General features: G+C 38.6%; 1 protein-coding gene across 1 annotated transcript; it reads right to left on the bottom strand.

The window, feature by feature from the left end:
• Positions 1-2,328: 2,328 nt before the first annotated feature.
• Positions 2,329-22,957, bottom strand: DNA2 (DNA replication helicase/nuclease 2). Its single transcript, XM_086616609.1, has 21 exons — positions 22,947-22,957; positions 21,748-21,927; positions 20,517-20,700; positions 18,950-19,095; positions 17,274-17,399; positions 16,060-16,279; positions 15,404-15,521; positions 14,932-15,097; positions 13,466-13,660; positions 12,245-12,475; positions 11,651-11,767; positions 11,451-11,560; positions 10,262-10,371; positions 9,103-9,327; positions 8,415-8,608; positions 8,217-8,306; positions 7,931-8,123; positions 4,084-4,173; positions 3,280-3,462; positions 3,026-3,172; positions 2,329-2,385 (listed from the first exon to the last, which is right to left on the bottom strand). The coding sequence occupies exons 1-21, from the start codon at positions 22,955-22,957 to the stop codon at positions 2,329-2,331; spliced, it is 3,093 nt and encodes a 1,030-aa protein (XP_086472735.1).
• Between the last annotated feature and the right edge of the window lie 1,158 nt (positions 22,958-24,115).

Here is a 24,115-nt window from a genome sequence, read left to right on the forward strand (position 1 = left end):
TGCTTCATTATCCCACATCATGGGATAATGCTCCTTCCCCTCTCCTGCTTAGGACAGGCTAACTCCCCAGCCGTAGAACAAAAAGGTGTGCTTCACCTCGCCCGGTCTCAGAGACAACAAAAAAATCAGCAGAGAGAAAAACTGTGTCATTGCCTCGTCCTTCAGCCCCCCGTCCTGGCAGGCCAAGGGCAGCACAGGGACACAACACTGCCCCCGTCTTACAGCTACAGCTGTGATTCCCACCTCTTAAAAGAAAAAAAGGAAGCTATACATTTAAACAGTCCTAATAGTCAGGCTCTGATCCTACTAGTCTGGCTTAAAACAGCTTTTTTTTCTTCTTTTTTTAAGAATTCCAGCAACACATAAGTGCTCAACCTGTGCCTGTATGTTTTCCAGCACTATCAATTCCTGTTTCTGTATTAAAAAGCTGTTTTAAAGGCAGCAAAATTAGTTATTCTTCTTACTTTTACAAGATATTAATTTGATATAGATGTATTATATTAATTAGAATGCAAGAGCATTTTAGAGAATCACATCTCAACTTTGCTTGAGACTATCAGATCAAAATGTTATTTAATCTGTAGATCTCTGCTCAAACCAATTTTTACCGTATAACAAGAAAGGACACGTTTTAGAAGTAGATAACAAAATATGGGATTGTTCTTGTGCCTGTTTCTCGTGCAACTTTGTGGAGGGATGGTGATACCTCTAATTTATTTATTTATTAACTTTTTAATAGCATGCAGATCATTTCCTGGATAATCATAATTTGGTGTAAGAAAACAGATAAGAAATCTTAAAACTTTTGTACACATAGATCCTAAACATGGAAAAAACACATTTTTCTGTAAAAGGATATGTTATTCTGAAATCACTACTGTAATAAGAGTATATTTTACCCTAACTTTTTTCATCTTTTGAAAGGCCCAGAGCACATACACACAGTTGATGAAGCAGCATGTATTTTCACCTGAAAAAGAGAAGATCCTGTCAATGATTCAAATTATATTTGTAATGTTCAAAATTTTGTATTATATAAAACGAAGTATTAATAAAGGATAAACAACTATAACAAAACCATCAAATTTTTATTATTTCAAACATTACAAAAGTTAGGGAGCAGTTTAAAGAAAAAAGAGTGAAAATGCCCATACTTAACACCTAGAAGTTTGTCTGCAATCATACGCGCACAGGCACCTGACATTGATCCAAGAGCAAACAAATACTAATAATTTTGAAGAACAAAAAAAATTGATGTTGCCACCAGAAATTTTGGAAAGAAACTTCTCAGTAATAGTCTAGAGTATGAGGTAGCACAAAGAAACTAAAATAAATCTGTCAAGTAAAGGATATTTTGTATTGTGCATATGCCATCATTACAAAAAATAGAACCTGAGGATGTAAACTTTGTAGTTATCAAGCTGCATCTCTAGTTTTGTTTCTTGAGTTTGTTGGGTTTTGGGTTTGTTTTTTTTGTTTGAGTTCTTTTTAATAGTTTGTTTGTTAGCTGATTTTGGTGGTTTTTTTAAGAAAATACTACAGATCAGACAATGAAACCAGAGTTTTACTGTAATCTTCAACTGGGCAGCATTTCACTTCAGATTTATCTGCTAAATACATTAGTTCATAAAAGGGAATTATGTGAATCAACATCACATTTCTCCCAGATGAGTGCAAAATCAAGGGATTAGAAAAGTCATTAAGGGATCTTCATGAGAGGTTAATTACATTATGCATATAAATATAAAAGACCTCGATATTTAAAAAAGCAGAAGTACCTTTCAAAGAAGAACGTGAGGCTTCGAAGGAGAAAAAGAAGTTTTTCCAATTTTTTTCCAAACAGCACAACACCACAGATGTTAATTAGGAATTCTAATAAAAGGAATTACTCTACGTAAACTACATTTTCAAGTCTTTAAAACCAAACTGAGCCCAGAAAACCATGACTCAATGCAGCATTGGTTTACTTCCCCCTCCTCCTCAAGCGTTTCCCCATTCACTTAATGCAGATAACTGTTTATCAAGATAAAATTGAATATAGAAGTTGCTATCCAACATCTGAAGGAAGAGAATACTTCCTATTTCTAGTTTGTTACAAGTACACTGGTACTGAAACCACCAGCTTAACAATCAGCTTACTGAAGAAAGAAACACGTATGGTTATTTTACTGAAAGGAAACCTCCAAAATAATTGAATGTGATTTCTGTTTTGGCTTCATTCAGATTAAACAGCGCACATCAGCGCTCATACCCCACTAACCAGTTATTTACACTAAGCAGCACCAGAAGAAAATACACAAGGGCCTGTAAAACTCTCTCTCTTCACAATCATAAAATGTTACACTTGTGGATACTTTCGTGAGCTCCTGCGGGAAGATTGAAGATGTAGCAAGTTAAGGAAGTAGTTCTCAAACATTTTGATAACGTATCACTGTCACAAAGCAGAAAACCTGTTTGAATATGTATCCATGTTTGCAAAGAAAACAACTACGGATTTCTTTCCTATTTAAACAGGAAACAGCTACAACCAGAGCAAACTCCGTGCTCTAGTAGAGAAAGGGAAAATTAACAAGTCATCTGAAAGTTACATCATTTTCCATTCCAGAAACATTATTAATCGACCATTCTCTCACCAGATGTGTTTAAATACGTGGTACTTCCGAGGAAAACCACCACACTGACATTAAGATGCCAAGAAACTAAGATGATCACAGAAAAAAAAAAAAAGCAAAAGCATTAAAAACATTAAAAATTCAGGCCTCAAAATTAAATTTAAAAATTATGTTCAAGTCGACTTGCAAATCAGCACGGACATTTTCTACTTTTGAAGACAGTGAAGGTTCTAAATCCATTTATTATCTTGATCTCAAGTATATTTTTGGCATATTTAATTAGCTCACTTTGTACTGTGTCACCAGTCAGTGTCAAAAGCATAACCTACGCAATCAAAGACCTTCCCATCCTTATCTCAGTAAGCCCATCTCACCTTCCCCCTTTCACAAAACAGCGTGGAGAAAAAGGATATCATTGCCTCAGACTGCAAATGGCAGAGCAGCTTCTCTAAAGGAGGATAGCGGCGCAGGGATGGAACACAGCCCACCATGATCAGTTTGTGCTTGGCTCTGGTGATGGCAACATTCAGGCGCCGCCAGTCCTTCAGCAGGGCGCCAAGCTGTTAAACAAACATAATTTGCTTTTATTTTTCACACCTCAATTTCACAATTTAAAGTGGACAGATGCATTTTGAAAATGAAGTTTTTATTAATGTGACCGACTTACATTTTCATCATTACTGTTCCTAACAAAAGATACAATTATGATACTTTTGTCTCTTCCTTGGTATTTGTCTACTGTGTTGACTTCCACTCTATTCTGCTTCAATTTTGCCATCAGATCAGTGATTGTTTTTAATTGATGTCTGTATGGTGATATAACGCCAATGTCTGAAGGCTTACAGCCTGCCTGAATGAAGAAAAAACAGAAGAAAGAAATTGTCACTGCAGTTAGCTTGGGATACTTATTATGACATGTCAGAAGGATTTTTTTTATTGTTATTTATTTTTTTTAATACTGTTGCAAGATTTTGTGTCTCCACTAAGTTGCCAATGGAACTCTAGGTATAACTGGTATTAACTAGAGAAAATTGAAAGTATTAGTTACTGCAAGCTCCCAAGCTTTGTCTCCACCTAGCACAAAGACAGATACCCTTGAAATCCTCCCTTTTTTCTTCCTCAAACTGAGGTGAACATTCAGAAGTCCTGGTGTATACTACTCCTGAAGTTGACTGGATGAAATAAGGAAGCAAGGCCAATCCTCTCCCCTTCCTTACAAGAAAGTCCTTATCTCTTAAAAGGATTTGGCATCCAGTTTTTTTTTGCATCCCAAATCCAACCAGGCAAGGAACAGGGAACTGAAGGCAGACCTCGAGCTCCTCCCTATAACGACATGTACCCAACCTTCAATTTATCCTTTGGGTCATCCCTCAAAGAATAACCCAATACACAGAGTCACCATTACTATAGAAATGTAAAAATTATTAATTACAAAGCTGTCCTTTCTAACAATGAAACAAAGGAAAGATACCTTAATAAATAAGGATGTGAGGAAGAGTACTAGTTTAGCTTCTGTCACATTACTCACGCCACCTTTTTCTGCATGTTCTGGTGCTGGGACCTTTAAAAACATAAATGGAAAATAATTACTCTTGCTGTCTACAGTGGCATGCTATATTCTGATCCCTAGCTCACCATATCGTACATGTTTTTCTAGTAACAGCTTTATCAAAAAATATGGCTAAATGCTACATTTTAGAGAGTATAAGAGCCTGTACTGTAAAGTAACTTTAGAATATTGCATTTGCAAAGCAGGTTGAAACAATCTGATGAAATGAGTTTCTAGTACTCGCAAGTCAACTTAAAAAACTGCCAAAGCTTGATCATCTGACTTTATAGTTCACACAATACATATCATACGAAAAAAACAGACATTTCCCAACCTGACAAGGTAAGAGAGCAAACGATATTTTTCATGGGATTTTCGTTTTAAGGCTTTCCGTACAATGACATTTACAGTGAATTTTCCCCATTTCTATGGCAGAAAGGATTTATTTTTGTAAATGTTTGAAAGCCTACATTTAAAACTACAGAAAGAACTATCTAAAATGGCAGTATTAAAGTTAACTTAAAAATATTTTTTTGAAAAAAAGGTATTCACTCAATTTAAAATTTCTTAACTCCCTTTCCCTGTGTCATGTATGAATGAGACAAGAAAGCCAGGAACAAGCTTAGAATGTGAAGCCTTGTCATTTAAGTATCACAGTTTCATAATGTATTCTTTTTTAGCTAAAGCTTAAGTAGCATCATTAGCAAATAATAATTTGTGTCCCTGATGTTATCCTAGTAAACTAGCACACAGGTAAAAATCTGGGGTCAAGTAGCAAACCTCTTGATTTAAGAGCAGCCTGAAACTGAGCACACACTAAGTCTGCCTCTGCTTTCTGGCTCTGAATTCCATTTACTGCCTTATTCATTTCCTGCCATTTACTACTTTATCCATTCCACTATTTGCCTCTGTTACTAGTGACATACATCAACTTTACCATTTCAAACGGGAGGTGGCATAGTCCAACTTAAAGCAACACTCTCAGAATAACACTACAACTAGTTTTCCTTCTCCAAACGACCACCCCAGTATCAGCCAAATGACTGAATTTGGAGATTGCTATCATGTTTTGCACGTGGGTAAAGTAATGCACCACTAATATTTGTAAGAGTATTCCGCGTAAGTGGCATCTGGTTGCTAGAGCGGTACCACTGCACATGTGTAGGATCTGACAGTGTACAACACGCATCAAAAGCTTCACAAATCAGGAATTCAACTGACTGGGTAAGCGTGATCTATGTTCAATACCTAGCACACTGAAGGACTGCAAATGAACAAAAAAAATTATCTGATAGATATTGACAAACCCATACGTGACACTGCTGCTACTCTATACGGCTGTCTTCTTGAGGCAGCATATACATATTAACATTAGCCTATTGCATCCACAAGTTTATTTAGGATTCCAGTCACATGTAAAAAAGTAGTCTATATTGTTTTGCTTAAGTAGGGTACTCCATACTTCAGCAAGAATACCACTTCTCTGCAACACGTCCTCCAAGCTTTTTTTACACAACAGTGTGTTTTCAGTATGTTGCATAGTTTATAGAAGCAGAAAATCTTTTTGTCCACATTAGAAGATTCCATTGCCTTTTCCAAAACACCAATTTCTCCATAGCTTGTGTCTCAACAGCTACACAGCTTAATACTTACTGTAAGCCGACTTGTTTTTACACTGCCATCATGCACTCAGTCTAACTATTGTTATGACGTGTCATATGGCAACTGAATTAAGAGCTATACTGTTACAGCTGTGCTGGCTTTGGTTTTGTTGGGGTTTTTTTAATTCACTACTCTGAAAACATCACCCCTAAGAAGCCTCCAAACTTGTATGTACTCAAGTTTTCTTCAAGCAGAAAAAAAACTGTTTTAATAAGTTGGTTCCTAGCCACACTTGCATTAATGTAGTCAAAAATGATACAAAAACTATTTTAGGGGAAAAAAAATTCTAAAAGGTAGGTCACGCTTATGATAACACATGTTTACATTTACATTTATTATGTTCACATAGCATACCAAAAACAACCCCAACAAAAACAACTTTAGCCTAGAATTACTCAGAAGACTAGCATTAAATCAAGGATATAATCTTTCAACGTTCACACACGAGCAGTCAGAGGAAGTGCAGACTGACACAGGGTTTGGCAGAAAAGGAACAAACAGATTTCCGACTACTGCCACAAACATATTGCATTATCAAACAGAAAACAATAGAGGCATTTTTCTTTTTCTAAAATTAAGCATAATAAATGTAAGCTTCCTGGTGGTGTCATGATCCTATTTCCTCTCCTTTCTCCTCTTTTGTACCCCTCCAAGTATGTTTCTTCAGAAGCTTTTCCTGGTTAACTATGAACAACATTATACAGCGAAAAAAGCACTCTAAGTCAAAGAAAGCAAAATAAATGCTGATTTGTGTTTGGTGGAGGGGTTGGGTTTTTTTGTTGTTGGTGGTGTTTTGTTTTTTTGTTATTTTGTTGTTGTTGTTGTTTTCCTTTGCCCCTCTACAACTATCACAACACATGGAGTTTTGATAGGAAGTCCAAACAGAGATATGACATCGTAGCCTAACATCTCAACAGAACCAAGAGTATTTTGGAAAGCGAAACTTTCCTGCTGGTTCTGCAAACAGAACAGCTGTCTTATACTCAAGATGGGCTTTCTAGGAAAGAAAACTAGTTACAACGGAACAGAAATTCTAGCTTTCACATAACCAATTCCGATGTGATTAATAGATAAACAGTGTATAAGCCAGCTTCCTATTGGAACAAACCTCTTCCCTGGGACCAGCTGTCTGCTCCTATGGGAAAGGGACAGCAGCTATTGAGGCATTCCTGGAAAAGGTCCCTCTGTTTAGTTTAGGCATTTTTCAGAATTTTCTCTAAGTCACTGTAAACACTGTGGGTTTTAGAACATTGAAGAGACTCTACCAGAGTTGTTATTAAAAAAAAAATAATAATCCTGTAGAATGTCCTGGAGAGCACAAAGAGACACTGGAGAGTTCTTTCCAGGGTCAGCATAAAAGATCATCAGTTGATGGCATTATTGACAAAACACAGTATTAATAGGAATCAACATAAAATCTATTAAAGAGGAAGGTAGACTCAAATCTTCATAATCCAGTCACTAACTGCAGTGTCAGCAAGTACTAGAGATCACAAATATGTACTAACTTCTTAATCTTTTTCCACATGCATTTAAACTCTTCCTCTTTTTATCTGGAAGTCAGTTTCTTCGCATAATTCTTATCCACTCTAGAGTTCTATTTTTCTGGCATAAATTTGAGTCTCCATGAAAGGATACACCTAAACCAACTTACTCCTCCCTCATATTTCAGTGTACAGAAAGTCTGCAAAATCCAATGGAGAATTGCAATTATTCCTGCCACTGGCACACAGCTCAGGCACCACTGACCCTCCGCTGCTGAAAATTAGGTCATTCTGTGGTTGCAAAGGCATCCGATATGGCTACACACTTTGAGCTACACTCTGCACACAAGAGGAAAGTTTAGGGCACATTCAATACTTTTCTGAAATATTACCTGAATTAAAACTTTTCAGCTGCTTTTAGATGCAGTGTTTGCAATTGGGGTGGTACAACTACTGCTGATCGGCTACGCTGAAATTTTTGCATGTTGCACATTTTACATGTAACTAGAAAACCATTTTTCAAAGTTACATCTTTTACCCTAAGTTGTATGAAGTTTTACGTGTTTACTGTATTGTGAACTTGTATCAAAAATACAATTTGGAAAGAACATAATGAACTTTACCTTCTCTGTGTTCAGAAAACACACAGGTGTGTCTGGATCGAGTACTTCTTTCAACCATGTTTTTGAAGCATCTGCAAGCTCCAGTTTCAATTTTTTTAGGTTGGGCAAGTTAACAGTGGCATTTGACACCTTCTCTGAGCCACATTCCAGTTTGCCTTCATACACCAACATGTTACTCAGTGACATAATTTTACTAAAGATTTAAAAAACAAGAAAAAGATGTCAACTCTCACTGTTCCAATCCCATATTAAAACCCCAATGTAATAAATTAAAAGTTTAAAATACCTATTCATTCTGTATTGCACAGTTAATTGGACGACAGCATTTTGGTTTTGTTCCAGCCTTTTAAATAAGCTTTCACTCATGCCAAGATCTCTGTTACAAAACAACAAACAAACAAAAAAAAATGTGTCAGGCAAAACATTGCCAAAGCCTTCCCAGAATTCATGTTACTAACAGTTGCACAGCAGCATTTTATCTCACCTTGCCTCTGCATTCAGCACAAGTGGAGGCAGCTGCTGATGATCCCCTACCAGCACAAACCTTTTGGAGCAGAACAGCGGGCCCAGACAGATGAGCTGGCTTATTTGGGAAGCTTCATCAACTATACAGAAATCAAACTGCTTCTGAACAAAGATGGGGTGATTTACTCCCATGCAAGATGTTGCTACCACTGGCTGAAAATTGAGACACGTTTTAAGGATAAGATACATCTTATATCCTTCAGCACTACATTTCCCAGGTTAAAAGAAAAAAAAAAGTATTTCTCATTAAATTAAACTAGCACATAAAATAAAAGATATCAAATTATTAATTCTTGAAATCAGACCAGCACGCCTTACATACATATTGACCTCACATATTCTCGCATCGATTGCAAGCGACAAACAAAAACAACCTTTAGAGCAGACTGTAGTAAATAACTTTTTCCTGCCATGTGTCAGGCATGTGTGGACATAAATACTTTTCAGCTTTTGGACTGTTAATTAGTCATTTTTGGCTATAAAGAAACTGAAGTGATGCAGAGATTGAGTACCTTTTTCAGCTTAGAGTTCTTACAGTACTAACATACCCTTGGGATCCATTTCTTCTCTGCAGTATCCAAATAACCTGAATACTAATGTAATTATTCTTAATAATTTGCAAGGCTAGCAAAACCCACTTTTCTCACCTGACTATTATAGACCTCTTCCAAATCTGCTACAGATTTAATTGATTTGGACCTGCAAACTACTTCTTCTGTAAATTTCTGTATATCTGGATGAACCTTCTGAGCTCGCCCCAAGCGCAAGAAACCAACTTTGAATTTGGCTAGCTTTAGCAGGACATTGTCTACAGCAGTGTGCGTGAAACTAGTCAGAAGAACACTGAAGCCACAAGCAGAAAGAATTCTCACCTAATGAGAGAGAAAGAAAAGAAAAAGTTATTAGTTCATATACAAGAACCAGCAGTCTCATGTTTGGCTAGGTAAAAAAAAAACACAACCCACCAAGTTTTGACATTTGTATCAGTCTTTCTGGTCAGATCTGCCAGTTAGCTATTGTCAAAGCACAAACAGCAGGCTTACTACACGTGCTGCAAACAGCGATAGCTAAGAACATCCATGCATGCTCACAAACTGCACTGAAAAGAAGGAACTGCACTCTACAGATCCCTACTGGAAGAATAAGTCATGCAGCCCGTTCCCACAAACACTGTTCTCCGTGACAATTTACCCACAACGGATTCAGCAGAACAAGCTGATCTGATAATAGCAGCAGCTGCTGGCTTTCCAGCCTCCTCTTTCCTCACGAGCTGATGACAACTGGAAGTGAGATGACACTGCTATTGCAAGAAAAACTCACTCAGCCCACAGCCTGAATCCAGTATGCTCCTACAGTCTATTCCTGAGGAAAGAGAACCACCACTAGAGGAGATGGCTAGCAGGCTGCACTTAGCTTCAACACCATGGGTTTATAATTTACAATGGACTGACTTCCCCAAGGAGTCTCTTTTTTGAGCTGTAACTCAGGATTTGAGGACTTGCTGACATTTGGGGCCAAAGGATTTTAACATTAAAAGTGCCACAGAAGTGATTAAATATCACACATCTCTTCCCTCCCACATACATTCCTACACAAGCAAAAGAGACTCCTACTCCACAAAATACATTTTTAGTTCTACCAAATATAAGGTCTTGAGAAAAAAAAAGTGTTCTTTGAAATTATGCAGATACCAGCAGACTAAGTCATGACAACTACTTTTGCACAGTATGCTTGATGCACAGTTTGTTTAATGCTATTCCCTAAACCTCACAAAAAAAACCACACCATCAAGGTATATGATCTTACTAGAGCACATATTGTAGTAGTTTTTCCTGTTCCAGGCATACCCACAATAAGTGTGTAGTCTTTTGAAAGCAGCACTTGTTTCATTGCCTGTTTCTGAGGCTTATTTAGACCTTTAGGAAGAAAAATCAAAATGAAATGTCTACAACTCCATAAACATTGTAATAATTGCTAAAGTTAATAAAGCAGAACTATAGTTTCCTCCTCCACTAAAGCCCTTACAGGAAAGGGCTGAGCAGAGTAAGAATAGGATCTAATGAAGCAATGATATTAAACATAATACACACAACATGGACTACAGGGTTCACACTACAGTCCTAAAAATAAATCACTGAAGACATTTTTTTTCTTAGACATTTTGTGACTTTTTCCTAACATCCTAAATGATCACCTCCACATGATATTGTGTGTGGGCATTTTTATTTTATCATACCCACTTTCGCATTCAAACACACAGCAGAGAAATGATTTGTACATACAGCAGAAGAAACGTTACATCAGAGCTGGTTTTCTCCAGCCTGACGCAAATAAGCAGCATGTTCCAGCTATTTGGACGAGGCACAGCTCAAGCAAAACACACCAGTCTTCAGACTGATTTTTTTAAAAAAAGTTGTATTTGCTCTAAGAGAATTCAGTTAAATTTCTGTTTTCACAGACAACACTGTCAGAGAACAATGAAACATTTTCACCAAATATGAGACACTGCCACATAACTAAGCAAATTTTGTGTTTTGGTTTTTTTTTTAAAAAAAAGCGTGCCACAAAACATCACACACTACAGAGCAGCCAACAAGTCAGCAAAAGTGATTGTACAAGTGAATGCTTACACCAAAGCCCATCTCCTTCCACTCCCTCAAAGTCTACTTCCTCTATCCCAAGAGTCTTCCCTGTTCCTTCCTTTTGTAAAAATTAGAGAGGTAATCGTATGGCACTGCTTGAAACTCCAAGCTGCAGCAACTAACAAAAGTAAGATAAAGTTGTAAACAAATATCTGGCCACGTCTTCCAACTAGTTTAAGACAAATTTTTTAATCACAGGAAGACATACAAGTTAAGAACTTGTTTTAATTTTTAAGCAGAAAACTATCACTGGACCTCGAAGTTGGAAAAAAACTTACACTGATTGTGATAAAATGCTTTGGCTATAGAGAGGTACTACTAAACAGAGGATTTTGGAGAAAGCTACTTTGTACCCTTTAAAATATTTGCAACCGTTTCCTTGGCTCCTGGAGGAAGGACAGAGCTCAAATGCTGAATAAAACGTGGTTTCTGGAAGTCAATTATCAAGTTACGGAGCCTTTCGCTGTGGATAAAAAAAACCAACAAGAAGTTACCAGCTGAGAAACTTTATCTGAAAATGCTGAAAGTGTGAAATTAATTTGATTTTTCATACCTGACTGGGGAATCTTTCATCAATTTAGAAAGGTTTTCAAAAGGGACTCCTGTACCAAAATCTCCTTCTTCGTGATCCAACCTAAATACGGTGTTCTTGGGCAGCTTTGACAGATTCCTGAAGGATGACAGTAACAGGGACAAAATAACTCTGTTTACAAGCAGTAAGTTGATGATTAAAGGCTTATTGCTAAGTGTTAAGTGCTATCTTCCAGAGGTCCCACAGTGAAGCAATAGCTAGAAGAAACATACTATTAACGGATCAGAGTCCAATTTAAAGATAATACAGTCTGAATAATGAAGGTTTCTACTAACACAGTGATCACGGTATCCATATAGTCTCATGTTGGTGACATAAATACATGGAGTTTGCAAGCACGCTTTTAGACATGCATGCTTTTAGTTAGACAGGCATATACACTGACCAAGTAGTGACATTTTCAATCAAGATAAGTAAATTTCTGAAGGATACTTCCCCAAGCCCAGCAAGAAAAGCCAGAACATGCCAGAGCTTTCTGGACACCTAGAAGTACATCCTTCCTGAAGCCAGTATCATAGTGCCTTCAAACAGATATTTTTCCTTTTGTTCCATTACCTGCCCAACAAACAGGAGACCTTTGTCACAGTGACTTCTCTAACATAGCCAGTAGCCAAACCAAGTAAACCATTTTCCTCTCCACTCACAACCACTCGATCACCAACCAATAGGTTTGTTCCAGGTATGGCACCATTTCTACGTTGGAAAAAATGTAGATACTGTCCCTCGGAAATTTCCTGCACTTCATCAACTCTGATCATGTTTCCAACACAATCTCCAGCCTTCTCTCTGAAGATATCAGAAAAATAAATATATTTAAGATTAAGATCCTCTCAGTAAGAGAAATATTAAAAAAAAAAGCACAAGTAAAAAAACATACCACCCACAATCAACCACCAAATTCAAAATATAAAAACCAAAATAATGAACAAAAAAATATCCCCAAAGCAACAACAACAAAAAAAACACAACCACAAACAAACAAAAAGAAAACACCAACCACCCAAACACAGACAAGAAGAACCAGGAAGATTAAACAGTCACTTTGACCAGAAGAGGATTGCATAAAACATGTAGAACCCCTGTACTTGCTCCAAGGACAGACTCTAATATTTAGGCTAAAGTTATCTATAAATTCCTGTTAAAAAACATATTCTGAAATTTATGGATCCACTTCACTAAGATGTTCCATATTTGCTTATGGAGTTGCTCCTTTCACTGAAAACAGCTCAGCTACATTTCACTTTTAGAGATGCCATGAAAAGAGCCTACAAACGGCCAATGATTTTTTCCACAGTTGCTGGGCTGGGTGATGTATAACAACATGCTAATTCAACCAACAAGAGCCTTTAATCTGCTTTTACCCATGTTCATAGCCACATCCAGGAGTATGGTCCAAAACACAGCACTGTTTGTCAAGCAAACCCTCAGGAAACCAGCACAATGAGCTGGGCTCACAGTCAGCACCCAGCCCCCAGAGACACAGATCAAACAGAATTGTACCACTGGTGCTTCTGAAGACTGAGGCTGCAGTTTGCTGCTTCCTATGTGTGACTTAACAACAACAAACAACAAATATCGTATTGCAAATACAAAACTAATGTCCCTATTAGGCCACATCTCACAAAAAACCTACCTACGCAAGTACCATACTTGACTACTTCTATGAGCACCAGAAAACACCTGGTTTTCCTGGTATTGAAAGCACAAGTCAACAATGCCTCATTTCCAGTTACTGGAGCGAATGTCACTTGTACCAGGTGAGAAATTGCAACTTACCTTTCCAAAGAAGGTATCATCCATATACTTTTATATCCCTTTCTATCCTCTCCGCTTTGCAGCTCCAAGGTTAGCATTAGATACCACAGGCTGAAATACTCCAAGTGGGAGGGTTTCAGGTGCTGGGTCTCTCTTTCAACAACGGGTACCATAGCAGGAGGAAAAGACACACTGGCCATCTTTTGCTCTACAGCTCTAGGAGTAGAACCAAACACAAGAAAGAGTCAACTTGCATCTTTTTTTTTTTTTTTCTTGCAAGTCTTGCAAGTCCATAATGCCAATCTAAATATATACTGTAACACAGCAGATAGGTTAACCTATCGTCACTGAAATAAAGTTAAATCCGTATTCTTTGTTCATATGAACAATCTCATCTCAGTAACTTCATATCATCTCTATGATTTCAATTAAGGACAGTAAGTAGTCAAAGATCAATCAAGTACATTTCAAGGGTAGTACTGTATACATTTAGATAGTTGATCTTTTATTCCTCTTTTTGTAACATATTAATACTATATTGAGATTTACCCAAGCGAAGGAGATTTCATAGTTAATACACAAGCAGACTTGCAGTTAATTTATCTCAAAACTACACACCAATAGACATTACATCAAGTAAACAAAATGCAACCAAAGGAAAAAAGTTAGCTCAGAATTGACTAGCTATCTAGTCAGTAGTAATCCTGTTGGTGTAACAACTGGATATTAGAAGTAAAATTTCACAAAAACATATCATGTATGCCCACAAAACTAGCTTCCTCAACATACACTTTTACCCCTGCCATTTTAAAACAATCAGGCATTGTATTTAGACAAAACAACTCTAAAAGCTCTCGTGGTCTAACATCTCTCATTTGATCTCATCTTCAATATACCATTTTCGGGTTTTTTTTTTTTTTTGCACAGGATAAAGACTAAAACTTGTAACAGTTTTAAAACAGTACAGTAACTTTATGTGAAAGTTTATCAGCTATTTGCTCATGATTTCTCTTTAACAGAAGACGCAATAACACTTCAGTGGAGTAATATCAATGCATCATCACTGTGTGACACCCTACAGGAAAATGATCTTCTAGAGTCAGTGTGAAAGAGCTGCTGTCCAGCCACAATCCAGCCTCAAAAGACTGCCCATTTCAAAGAGTTGTAGGAATATGGCTTTTTAAAATCATAATTACCATTAACTTAGCTATAACAGAAATCTGTTATCGTCATTAAGTATTTTGTTGAGACTTATCTCAGATTTTGTCATGCAGAAAGCATAGCTGGGCAAACACTTTAAGTCTCTGCAAATCAGGGACTTGCACTGTAACAGTTGCAGTGGCGTCTACGGAACATTCTTTTGGGATGCAAGAGTCCTCAATAAAGTAGTAAGAAATTGTCAAGCACAAAAATGAAACCACAGTATCAAAAGCTACAATTATTCAAGCTTATTTAAAAACACAAGTCAAATGTTTGGGTTTTTTTACCTGCTGTATAAACAGCAATTGTGTATTTGGGAGCAATATTTACAGGCTTGACTGTCATCAATTACGGGAGGCAAAGCAGCAAGCTGGGAGTGCTGTCTTCCCACGGCAGATTTATAGGTACTGTGCGTTAAGTAGAAGGCCACATGGTTTCTCAACTTCATTAATTCTGTCAAGAAAAGAACACACTAAGCTGGTGGGTTTGGGTTTGTTTGTAATAATTTCTAACTCTAAAGCAACTGGCCATCAAGATTTTAGTCAGCTAAGAAGCAAGTATTCATGTAGCAAAGCCCTAGTGGAGTATTAATAAAACAACTAAATTTTTAACATAAGCTTACTGGAATTGGTAACATTACAGTAAGTGACACATCTCTAAGCACACATATATTCTTGAAAGTAAACCTTTTAACCATTACTAAAATGTTTCATTTTAATTCAGATAATTATGGTTTCTGGGAAAGGAGAACAACTTTACCTCTTCGGTCCATGCGAGCTCCAGAAACAGGGTACATAGTAGCAGTTTTAAGATAAAGAAGAAATCCAGCTCCAGGATCTACTCTCCGTTCTAAATTCAATAATGTATACAGAATAACCTGCAAACATGAGATATAAACTTATTACAAAGTATTAAAACCAAAATATGTTATAAGCTGTATTTAGTTTTTCCATAATTTACATGGTTAAGCAGCCATTAATATCACAAGTAATCCAGAAGCCACCTAACCAAGGATTTCAATTAAAAGGCATCTTCCTTAACAAAAGCTTCTAACAAGGCTACTAGCTCTAGATCAGGCCAGCTATCTGGAAAGATGTACAACACTAATTCCTGAGGCAGTTTGCCTCAGCCTAACACTTGGATGTAGTAAGAAGAAACTAAAGAACAGGTATTTCAGGATAAAAAAACCTGTAAATGTATTTGAAAGTGGTAAATATATAATACATCTCACTGCTCAGTTCACTGTCACTTTCTATCAGCAGCTTTGGGCATGCCAGGATCTGCCATCCATAAATCTGGATTATACCACGTACAAACTAAGGCTTTCACATTCATAAAACAAAACAGGTCATCTAATAAAATAAAAACGTGTAACATAGCCACTGATGGCGAAATCAGACGTCTGGGTTTTGTACCTGACTTCTGTGCTCTATAGAGTTAGATTCCTTGCCAGACTTGAGCTCTAGCGGCATTATCCTAGACTGTACTCCAGACTGGCGGTGGATTTTCACCCTGGCTGTAACATCAATCTTTCCCTTCAATCCAAACCTGGGAGACCAGATATTCTCTTCAATGTCTAAGATATCAACAATCTCTATCTTAGAAGAGAAATCTTCTGGTTTTTCACTACTTGACCTAGGAAGAAAATTAAATCAGAAATTAACAATTTCCCTTAATTCTTAGTATTTAAATACTAAAATGTATTGTAATTAAATATTTAATATTTTTGCATTATAGGCACTCTTTAGGCACTAACTTTAGAAACAAAGTGCATCCAGTCTCACTGGAACTATTTTCCCATTAACAGAGGAAGTATTGTATCAGAAAGTTACTTTAAATTGCACACTGGCATGTAGCTTTGCTATTCACCTAAACATCACTGCTCCAGTAACTAAATTATTCTTATCTCAACCCACGAGCCTCTTTCCCTTCTCTCCTTTAATTCCCTTCCTCATCCCCCGGGGTGGGGGAGGGCGAGCGAGCGGCTGTGAGGAGTTTAGTTGCTGAAGGCACCTAAACCACGACAATGTCCAAGTTGAAAAAGAATCTTAAACTGTTTTTAATAGTTTTTGGGCTTTTTCTGAATAATCACACTCTAAAACACTTTGTTTCTTCAAAGAGTTTAATGACACACGCTGGAAAGCAGCATACAGATGTTATTCAGACCTTCCACTTCACTGAAACTTTAACACCCTATGGCTGTTACCATTAACAGCTCAGCAGCAGTTGAATAAAATCACCATTTCACAGATAAACTGATATCTTAGTGAAGAATTATATTTTATTAATAAATAGTTTCACATTCTGATTTTTAGTCTTGCACATATTTACAGTAACTTCCAGCTTAGTCAGCAGATCAAATACACTTGCTTTTCTAATTACTAAAATTTCTACCTTGTACCACATAGATTTTTATGTCAGTTCACCCTCAGTCTTCACGTCTTCTCCAGCACTCGCAATGGCAGCTAAACATGCAGCTCTCAAGATTAGCTATTTTGGCAGTGAGGTCACGAGTTAGCTCCATATCACTGAGCAGATTTGCATGAAAAGCATTTTTCTAAAAATTAAAAGTGAACCAAACAAGATACACAACTTAGGACAGTCTTAGCTTTTGATTCCGGCTACTTACAGTTTTAGCTGCATTTTATTCTGGTTAGCTGGATTGTGCATGAAGTCTTCCGCCCATTTAAAAAACGATGGCAAATATTCCTCCACTTCCTGCATTATTTCTGTTTGTTTCACATTTAAGTGATACCTAAAAAATAAAGCCAAGCACATTAAGGAGACAGAAATATTAGACTTGCTGCTGGTACTAAGAAGATTTTGCCTCAAGTAAGAAGAAGATTAATGGAAATAACTGTCGAGTTTTAACAAACATCTATAAATTGTAGATAGTGTCACAACCATTAAGGTTCAATTAAACTGATTAATTCATAAAACTACAATTGAACATCCATTACAAGAGACAGAATACACTATGTATGTTTCTGATGTAACTTTTGAAACGACAGGTGTAGCACAACGAAAGCATCAGCACGGTAGATGTGATGAAACACAACTGACAGGCTGCAAGAAAGGAGTATCTGGCTCATGCATTTAAAAATGGCTATTCCTATGCTTTATACAAAATTGAAAACATCAAAAAAAATTTAAAAAGACCGTTTGCTGTTTGTCTGAATACACTGATTCTGCTACTTGTTCTTCACATACGTTTTGACAGGCTTCAGACCATTTTAATTGAAAAGGAATCATGATCCTCTGCAGTTGCTACAGTTACAAACACGCAAGAAAGCAGAAGACTCATTAAACAGAATCTAATCATGTGGCATTAGATAATTCAGTGCTGGCATTCACTGAAAATAATGTCATTATTCTACAGCAACAGAGAAATACAAGTGGGTTTTTGCAAAAAAAGGTTCATACAAGTGCAAATGACTACAGCCAGCAGACTTAACTTACTTTTCAGTCCCAACAAACAGTAGTCTACGTATGCAAAGAGGAAGTGCAAATCAACAATTTCAAACAGAGAGGCCCAAAGTGACACAAAAGCCTCTAAGTACTCTTAGCAGTCACGGCTGAAAATATCTACCTGCATAACAGAACTAGAGTCATAAGTTTTGTTACAATTTTAACTTCCAATTAATCTGAGGCTAACAGATACTGACATTACCCAACACACAGTTTATAATATTCTAGATATAATATTTTTTTTTACATTAGTTGCATTAGATTTTAATCAAGTCTGCAGTAAAATCTTAAAACTAACAGCCATTCATCTTGCCATTTTCTGACGGAAATAAAAAGACTATTATTTGACTAGCATTTCTATCAGCTTAGCTAAAGGTCCTCTAACAACTGAGCCACTAAGTAACCTGATGAAGAATATGAAAATATCAGGCATCTCAATGCTTGGTCAGTCCTAAGTTTCTAGTTCATCTCCTGAGGATCAAAGTTAATTATGCTCATCACGTTTAACTCAACTTTGGGAGATGCCTGAAAATCTAATGTTACAGGCACAAACACTCCAGCCTGCTTGGCCTGAAGGAAAAAGAACCACCTACACATAGTTAGCCCAGAAGCACAGTTCAGATCTACAGAAATGGTCAGCAGGGAAGGCAAATTAAATCACATTATGAAACAGGGAATTATCTTACCAAAAGATACTGAAGTTTCATTAAGCAAGGTCATGTGGCAGAATATTACGCCGACACTAGTGCTACATTTTTAAAATTAGAACTTCATCTGCCAGTTCAAGCATTCCTACCCTGTCTCCCAAATACAAAAGAAAGCTGCAACACTACTTACATTTCTTTGAGATACTTTTGTCCATACACTATTTTATTTGCTAGTTCTTCTACTTTTTCTTGTGTCAAGTTATTTGTTACCGATTGCTGGAAAATTTCATGAAGAATCGTGCCGATGAGCGTTTGCCGCGACCCAGACTCTGAGCCCTGCAACAGACGTTATATAACACATATACACACCAGGATTGACACCTGCTTCACGCCAGCTTTTCCATATATTTTCTGATTTTTATTTGCTGCACATGATGGACTGTAATTTATTTGGATTGGATGGATTATTTAATTGTAAGATCACTAGCGCTTTCACCTCACTAATTAATATCTATTCAAATCTGACTGTGAAAACAGCCAAATTAAAATAGGTCTCTTCTATTGCTTTCTCTCTCATATTTATCCCCACCCTGACAATGTTAGGATACAATCCCTATGCGATTGACAGGCAAGAAATAATGGCATAGATTTAACTGAATTTTCAGCAAGTTTTGCCTGTGGGCAGTATTAATAGCAGTGTTTCCTAAGGCAAATACTTACTTTTACAACCTTACAGATACTAATTTTGCATGATGCAGTTTCCTACGTGTCATCAGCTCACACAAAGTTATTTAGGTATCACCAAAATGACTCTGAAACCCATCTAACCATCACCAAGACTGGGCTCTGTAGACTCATAAGAATTGAAATCGGTAGTAAGTTATGACCTCTGCATGAGCCACCAAGCAACTGGAAATCTAATCACTCTGGTTTAGGTAGTTACTGGCATCTTTTACAGACCCGGCACTTGCGGTTTGCTCTCACAGCTGATGGATAGTGTCATCCCAGAGTCAGGACTCTCTGCACTGTCGCTTCCAAACAAGTAGTTTATTCCCACTGCGCCTCTCATGACGGGCTGACACCATTTCACAGTCTTAATCTCCTATGCTTAATTTTCTTGTCTCAGTCACAGGCTCCCGGCCAGCCTGTTCGCTACTGCATTGCGATTCCCTTGCCCATTTGGATTGATATTCCTACCCTGTCTGGAAATTTTCCTCAGCTGAAACTGGAAGCTATTCCTTCTCTGCCATCTACATATCAGCAAGGATTCTACTACGAGAAACTTTTCCTCTTTCCAAGTTCCAGCAGCTGGATTCAAATTCCAGAGTTAGCCCACACCAATTCTTAACTGAATTGGCTGATTTTTTCAGAGGCTTTTAACTTGGTCAAGTGTGGTTATGTTTTTATATGGTCTACAAGAGGCACATCCCTCACAAAGGACTCATATCCGCACAAAACGTGGCACAAGATTATAAAAAAAATTGCCAGAAATTTAAGTAGGAAGACCATTTCTTTGTCCCATTAGCTACAGTAAGAATACAGGACTATTTCAGCTGCAATTCTCAAAATAACACATGAGTTAAACCAGAGACAGATAGCTTCCATTTTAAATTCTTCTATGTCGCAAGCATTACCAATAGCTAATAACGACATTGAGCGATACAGAGTCTCAGTGAGTTTTAATATTGGGCTAAACCAACGGTCTCAAAGGAACAGTAACCCACTAACACGCCTGATGCTCTAGAATCAACACTTACCCTAAACCTTTCACTCAGCACTGCTCTTCTCATACATCGAATGCTATTTGATATCGTAGTGCCAGAAAGCAGCAGATCTGGGTAAAGAACCAGGTATCCAGACTCTTCATTTATGACCCAGGTACCAGAGCTACACTCCCCTTCTAAATGAATGATGTCTCCTGGAACAACCGGAACAGACTCCCTGTAACGTAACGCAGTTGAACAACCGTTTGTAAGTCACAGGCACAACGTATCAGAAATTATACATTACTGTATCAGAGTCAACACACTTTGAAACAGGAGGTTATTGTGATTCTCTTTTAAGAAGTTGACCTAAATAAATTCTGAAACTGAATAGAAGAACTTTTACTGACAAAACTTCAGCAATTTTGAGTACTGGATCGTGCATGAGGACAGCCTGAACGTAGTGAAAACCTGTTGACTTCAAGTCAGTCCAGATCCATGTATTGGGCCATTTCAGTATGGTTATGTTTTATATTGGCATACTACTTTTTCATTACATTAGATCTACCTTTTTATTCAGCAATTCTACTTGCTTCAAAAGCTCAGCAAAATCTAAAAATATTTTTATTGATTTAGAAATTTCAAGGTTCAAGATCTTTTATATTTTTTTCATTCAAAAAATGGAGTCTTATACTTCTCTCCTATCTTTGCTTGCACAGAAAATGAAAAGCAGTGCCAATTAGCACGTGCATGCCCATGTGTTTCAAAAGACTAAGCTAGTCTTTTCTTCTGTAACACATCATGCAACGTACAAACACCTAAATTAAAATCCTATCCTTACTTGAAAAAACTTTTGCAGTACAGCTCAAGCTAAGGTGATTTTAACAAACTGTATAAAACCTCAACGTTTTACAAACACAGCCTTGTACATTTATACATACAATGAGGATACAATTTAGAAGAACACTTTAAGTATTGCCTTGCAACAATTAGAACAAAATAGCCTGCTTAGAGTTTATTGTCTTGCTGTTTGTTAGTACAAAGCCAAATTAAAACTTTAAGGTAACAATATCCACTCAACACAAGTTACCTGACATCAGTTGTCTCAAGATGAATATCCATTATACTAATATACTGATAATAGCACATTAGATAAAGGTTGTTTCAGGATTTCTTATCACTTTTAAGACAGTAAAACTCATCTCAAAGGCAGCACTAAGATAATAGCCTTAACAATCCCGTGTTTCATCGTCCTTTCAAACATCTACATTTCCATATGGATTACCAGCCATTCCTAAGGATGCACAGCTCTGTATCTTCCAGTGACGGAGATGCCGTGATTGTCAAGTGCTTCTCAGGATCACTTCCGTTTCTCTGTATTAGGCTGACTTCCAACACACGGTATCTGTTGTTCAACCCATTCCGAAGTATTGCGTCAGGGGAGTCAGCCACTTTCTTCTGAAAACTGAAGTAACAATTCATCAATGCGAAGACATTTACATTGAGGGTGGTGAGGTACTGGAATGGGTTGCCCAGAGAAGTTGTGGATGCCCCATCCCTGGAACTGTTCAAGGCCAGGTTGGATGAGGCTTTGGGCAACCTGGTGTAGTGGAGGGTGTCCCTGCCCATGGCAGGGGGGTTGGAACTAGATGATCTCTAAGGTCCTTTTGAACCCTAACCATTCTATGACACTATTTGAAACGAAAACAGCAAACCCATATGCAAGAAGAGGGAAAGCTTCACCTATAAACCCCACTTTAACCTTCTTCAGTTTTTATATATGTTTAGTATCTTTTTTTAGCTCTATACGGATAGAGTGTAGGAGATCTTTTCTCTGGAAATGCTTCCAGATTGTCACTTCGGATGACAGAGATAGGAAACAGGCATTTGGACATATAAGACATAAAGAAGGAGACATAAAATTAAGTAAGTTGCTATTTATTGCAGCTAGTGATTCCTTTTGGTGTCCATATACTCGTATTCATTTAGAAGCTAATTATAACCGCACCACAGCCCCGTGCCTGGGAGAAAGCTTGTCTCTCTCTGAACACTACAACGCACGTAAGAACGCCCACAATCACCCAAGTGCATCCCACACAGGGAACTGACCTTTCCTGCCCTTAACATCAAGATAATCAGAAAATTGATACTCCAGGTTCGGTTTTCACCCGGCCAACGGCCAAAATCTCGGATGGGGCGGTCAGGCCCGCCCCTCTGCGAACACCGAGCGATGTCTGCCGGGGCGCCGGCAAAGCCGGAGCTCGCACGGCGCCTCACGGGATGTGCCACAGGACAGGCAGTGCCGAGCGCTCCCTGCCTCTCCCCCATTCCCGCCGAAGGCCCATCCCGTGCCGCCCCGTCCCCGCTGCGGCGGCCCTCAGGGCTCCTTCCCGCCTTCCCGCGCGGAGCCGCTGTAGATTTCAAACCCCCCGCGCTCGCGCCGGTCTCCGCCCACTCGTCCTTCCCCCCCCGCTCGGCCGCTACCTCTCCGCCATGAGCAGGTCCTTCTCCGTCGCGCACGGCTCGCCTCGCCTCGCCCCGCTCCGCTCCGCGTCCCGGCCTGCGGCCCTGCCCCGACGCGCACGGACAAGCAAACGCGCAGGACCCCTCAGCCCCGCGCCTCACACAGCCCCTCCGCCCCGCCAGGGCGCAGGCGCAGCACGGCCCCGTTCCCCACCCCGCTCCGGGGCAGCCCCGCCTTTCGCCCATCCCGGCTCGGCCATTGGCAGGGAGGGAGCGAGCGCAGCCAATAGGAGGCGCCGGGGGGCGGGTCTCCGCCGAGGCGGAGGAGGGCGCGAAGCGGCGCGCGGCGGCCGCCGCGTGTGCCCCGCGCCGTGAGGTAACCTCAGAGCCGCCCGCGGGCGGCGGCGGTGCGCTGTGCTGCACAGGGGAGTTCTCGGCCCTGCCCGGCGTTTATTTCCACAGCGTGAAGCGTCGTTACAGCCGCGGCCCCTCTTCTCACACCAGTGCAGTAGTATGAGGTAAAATTAGATGTGTCTTTTGCTCCCAGCCGCGTGAAATCTCAGACCGAGAGTCACACTTTTTCTCTGGTAAGAACTAGTTACATTTGGTGCTGTTCACTGACAGGCACAGGCTTTCTGAAGCCATACAGAAGTTTCAGACGTACAGATTCCATTCCTTCGTTTTTTTTTGGCCACGAAACCCTTACTTCAGCAAAGCATTCTGAATCCGAGACCAACACTTCTAGCAAAGATCGAAGGACGCAGGTATTAAACCTATTCTGAATACATCGGTATGACTGTAGTTTAAATGTCAGAAAAAAAGATGTATTAAGAGTTCGGTCTTTTATCTCTTTAATGTAGACAAACACTGGGAAAGAGTATGAGGCTCTAGTCCTGCAAAGAAAACAGTTTTGCCAATGGTTAGCCATCCCAACAGAAGACTCAAAGCTTCAATTTTAAAAGGTGAGAACATACTTCAATTAATCCCTTAGTTTTCTTTGGGATAGTCCTGAAATACATACCGTAAGCTACCTTAATGTTGCTTTCCATCACAGAACCTCTAATATAATCTTGCTTGTAATTTAATACTTATGTGTCGATATTATTAAATGCAGTCACATAATTTGATACGGTATTAAAAGAGACCGCATAAATACGTTTACTTTGTACACTTCATAACCTTGTGTTCTG

This window comes from Tauraco erythrolophus, chromosome 9 (assembly GCF_009769465.1).
Source record: "Tauraco erythrolophus isolate bTauEry1 chromosome 9, bTauEry1.pri, whole genome shotgun sequence".
Classification (NCBI taxonomy): Eukaryota; Metazoa; Chordata; class Aves; order Musophagiformes; family Musophagidae; genus Tauraco; species Tauraco erythrolophus.

Excerpts from the sequence above, each read along its gene's own strand:
- DNA2 (XM_086616609.1), bottom strand. Across the intron at positions 12,476-13,465 it reads ATGATACCTTCTTTGGAAAG|AGAGAAGGCTGGAGATTGTG; the intron begins GTAAGTTGCAAT and ends TGATATCTTCAG. Across the intron at positions 10,372-11,450 it reads GGTTGCAAATATTTTAAAGG|GTCTAAATAAGCCTCAGAAA; the intron begins GTACAAAGTAGC and ends TTCTTCCTAAAG.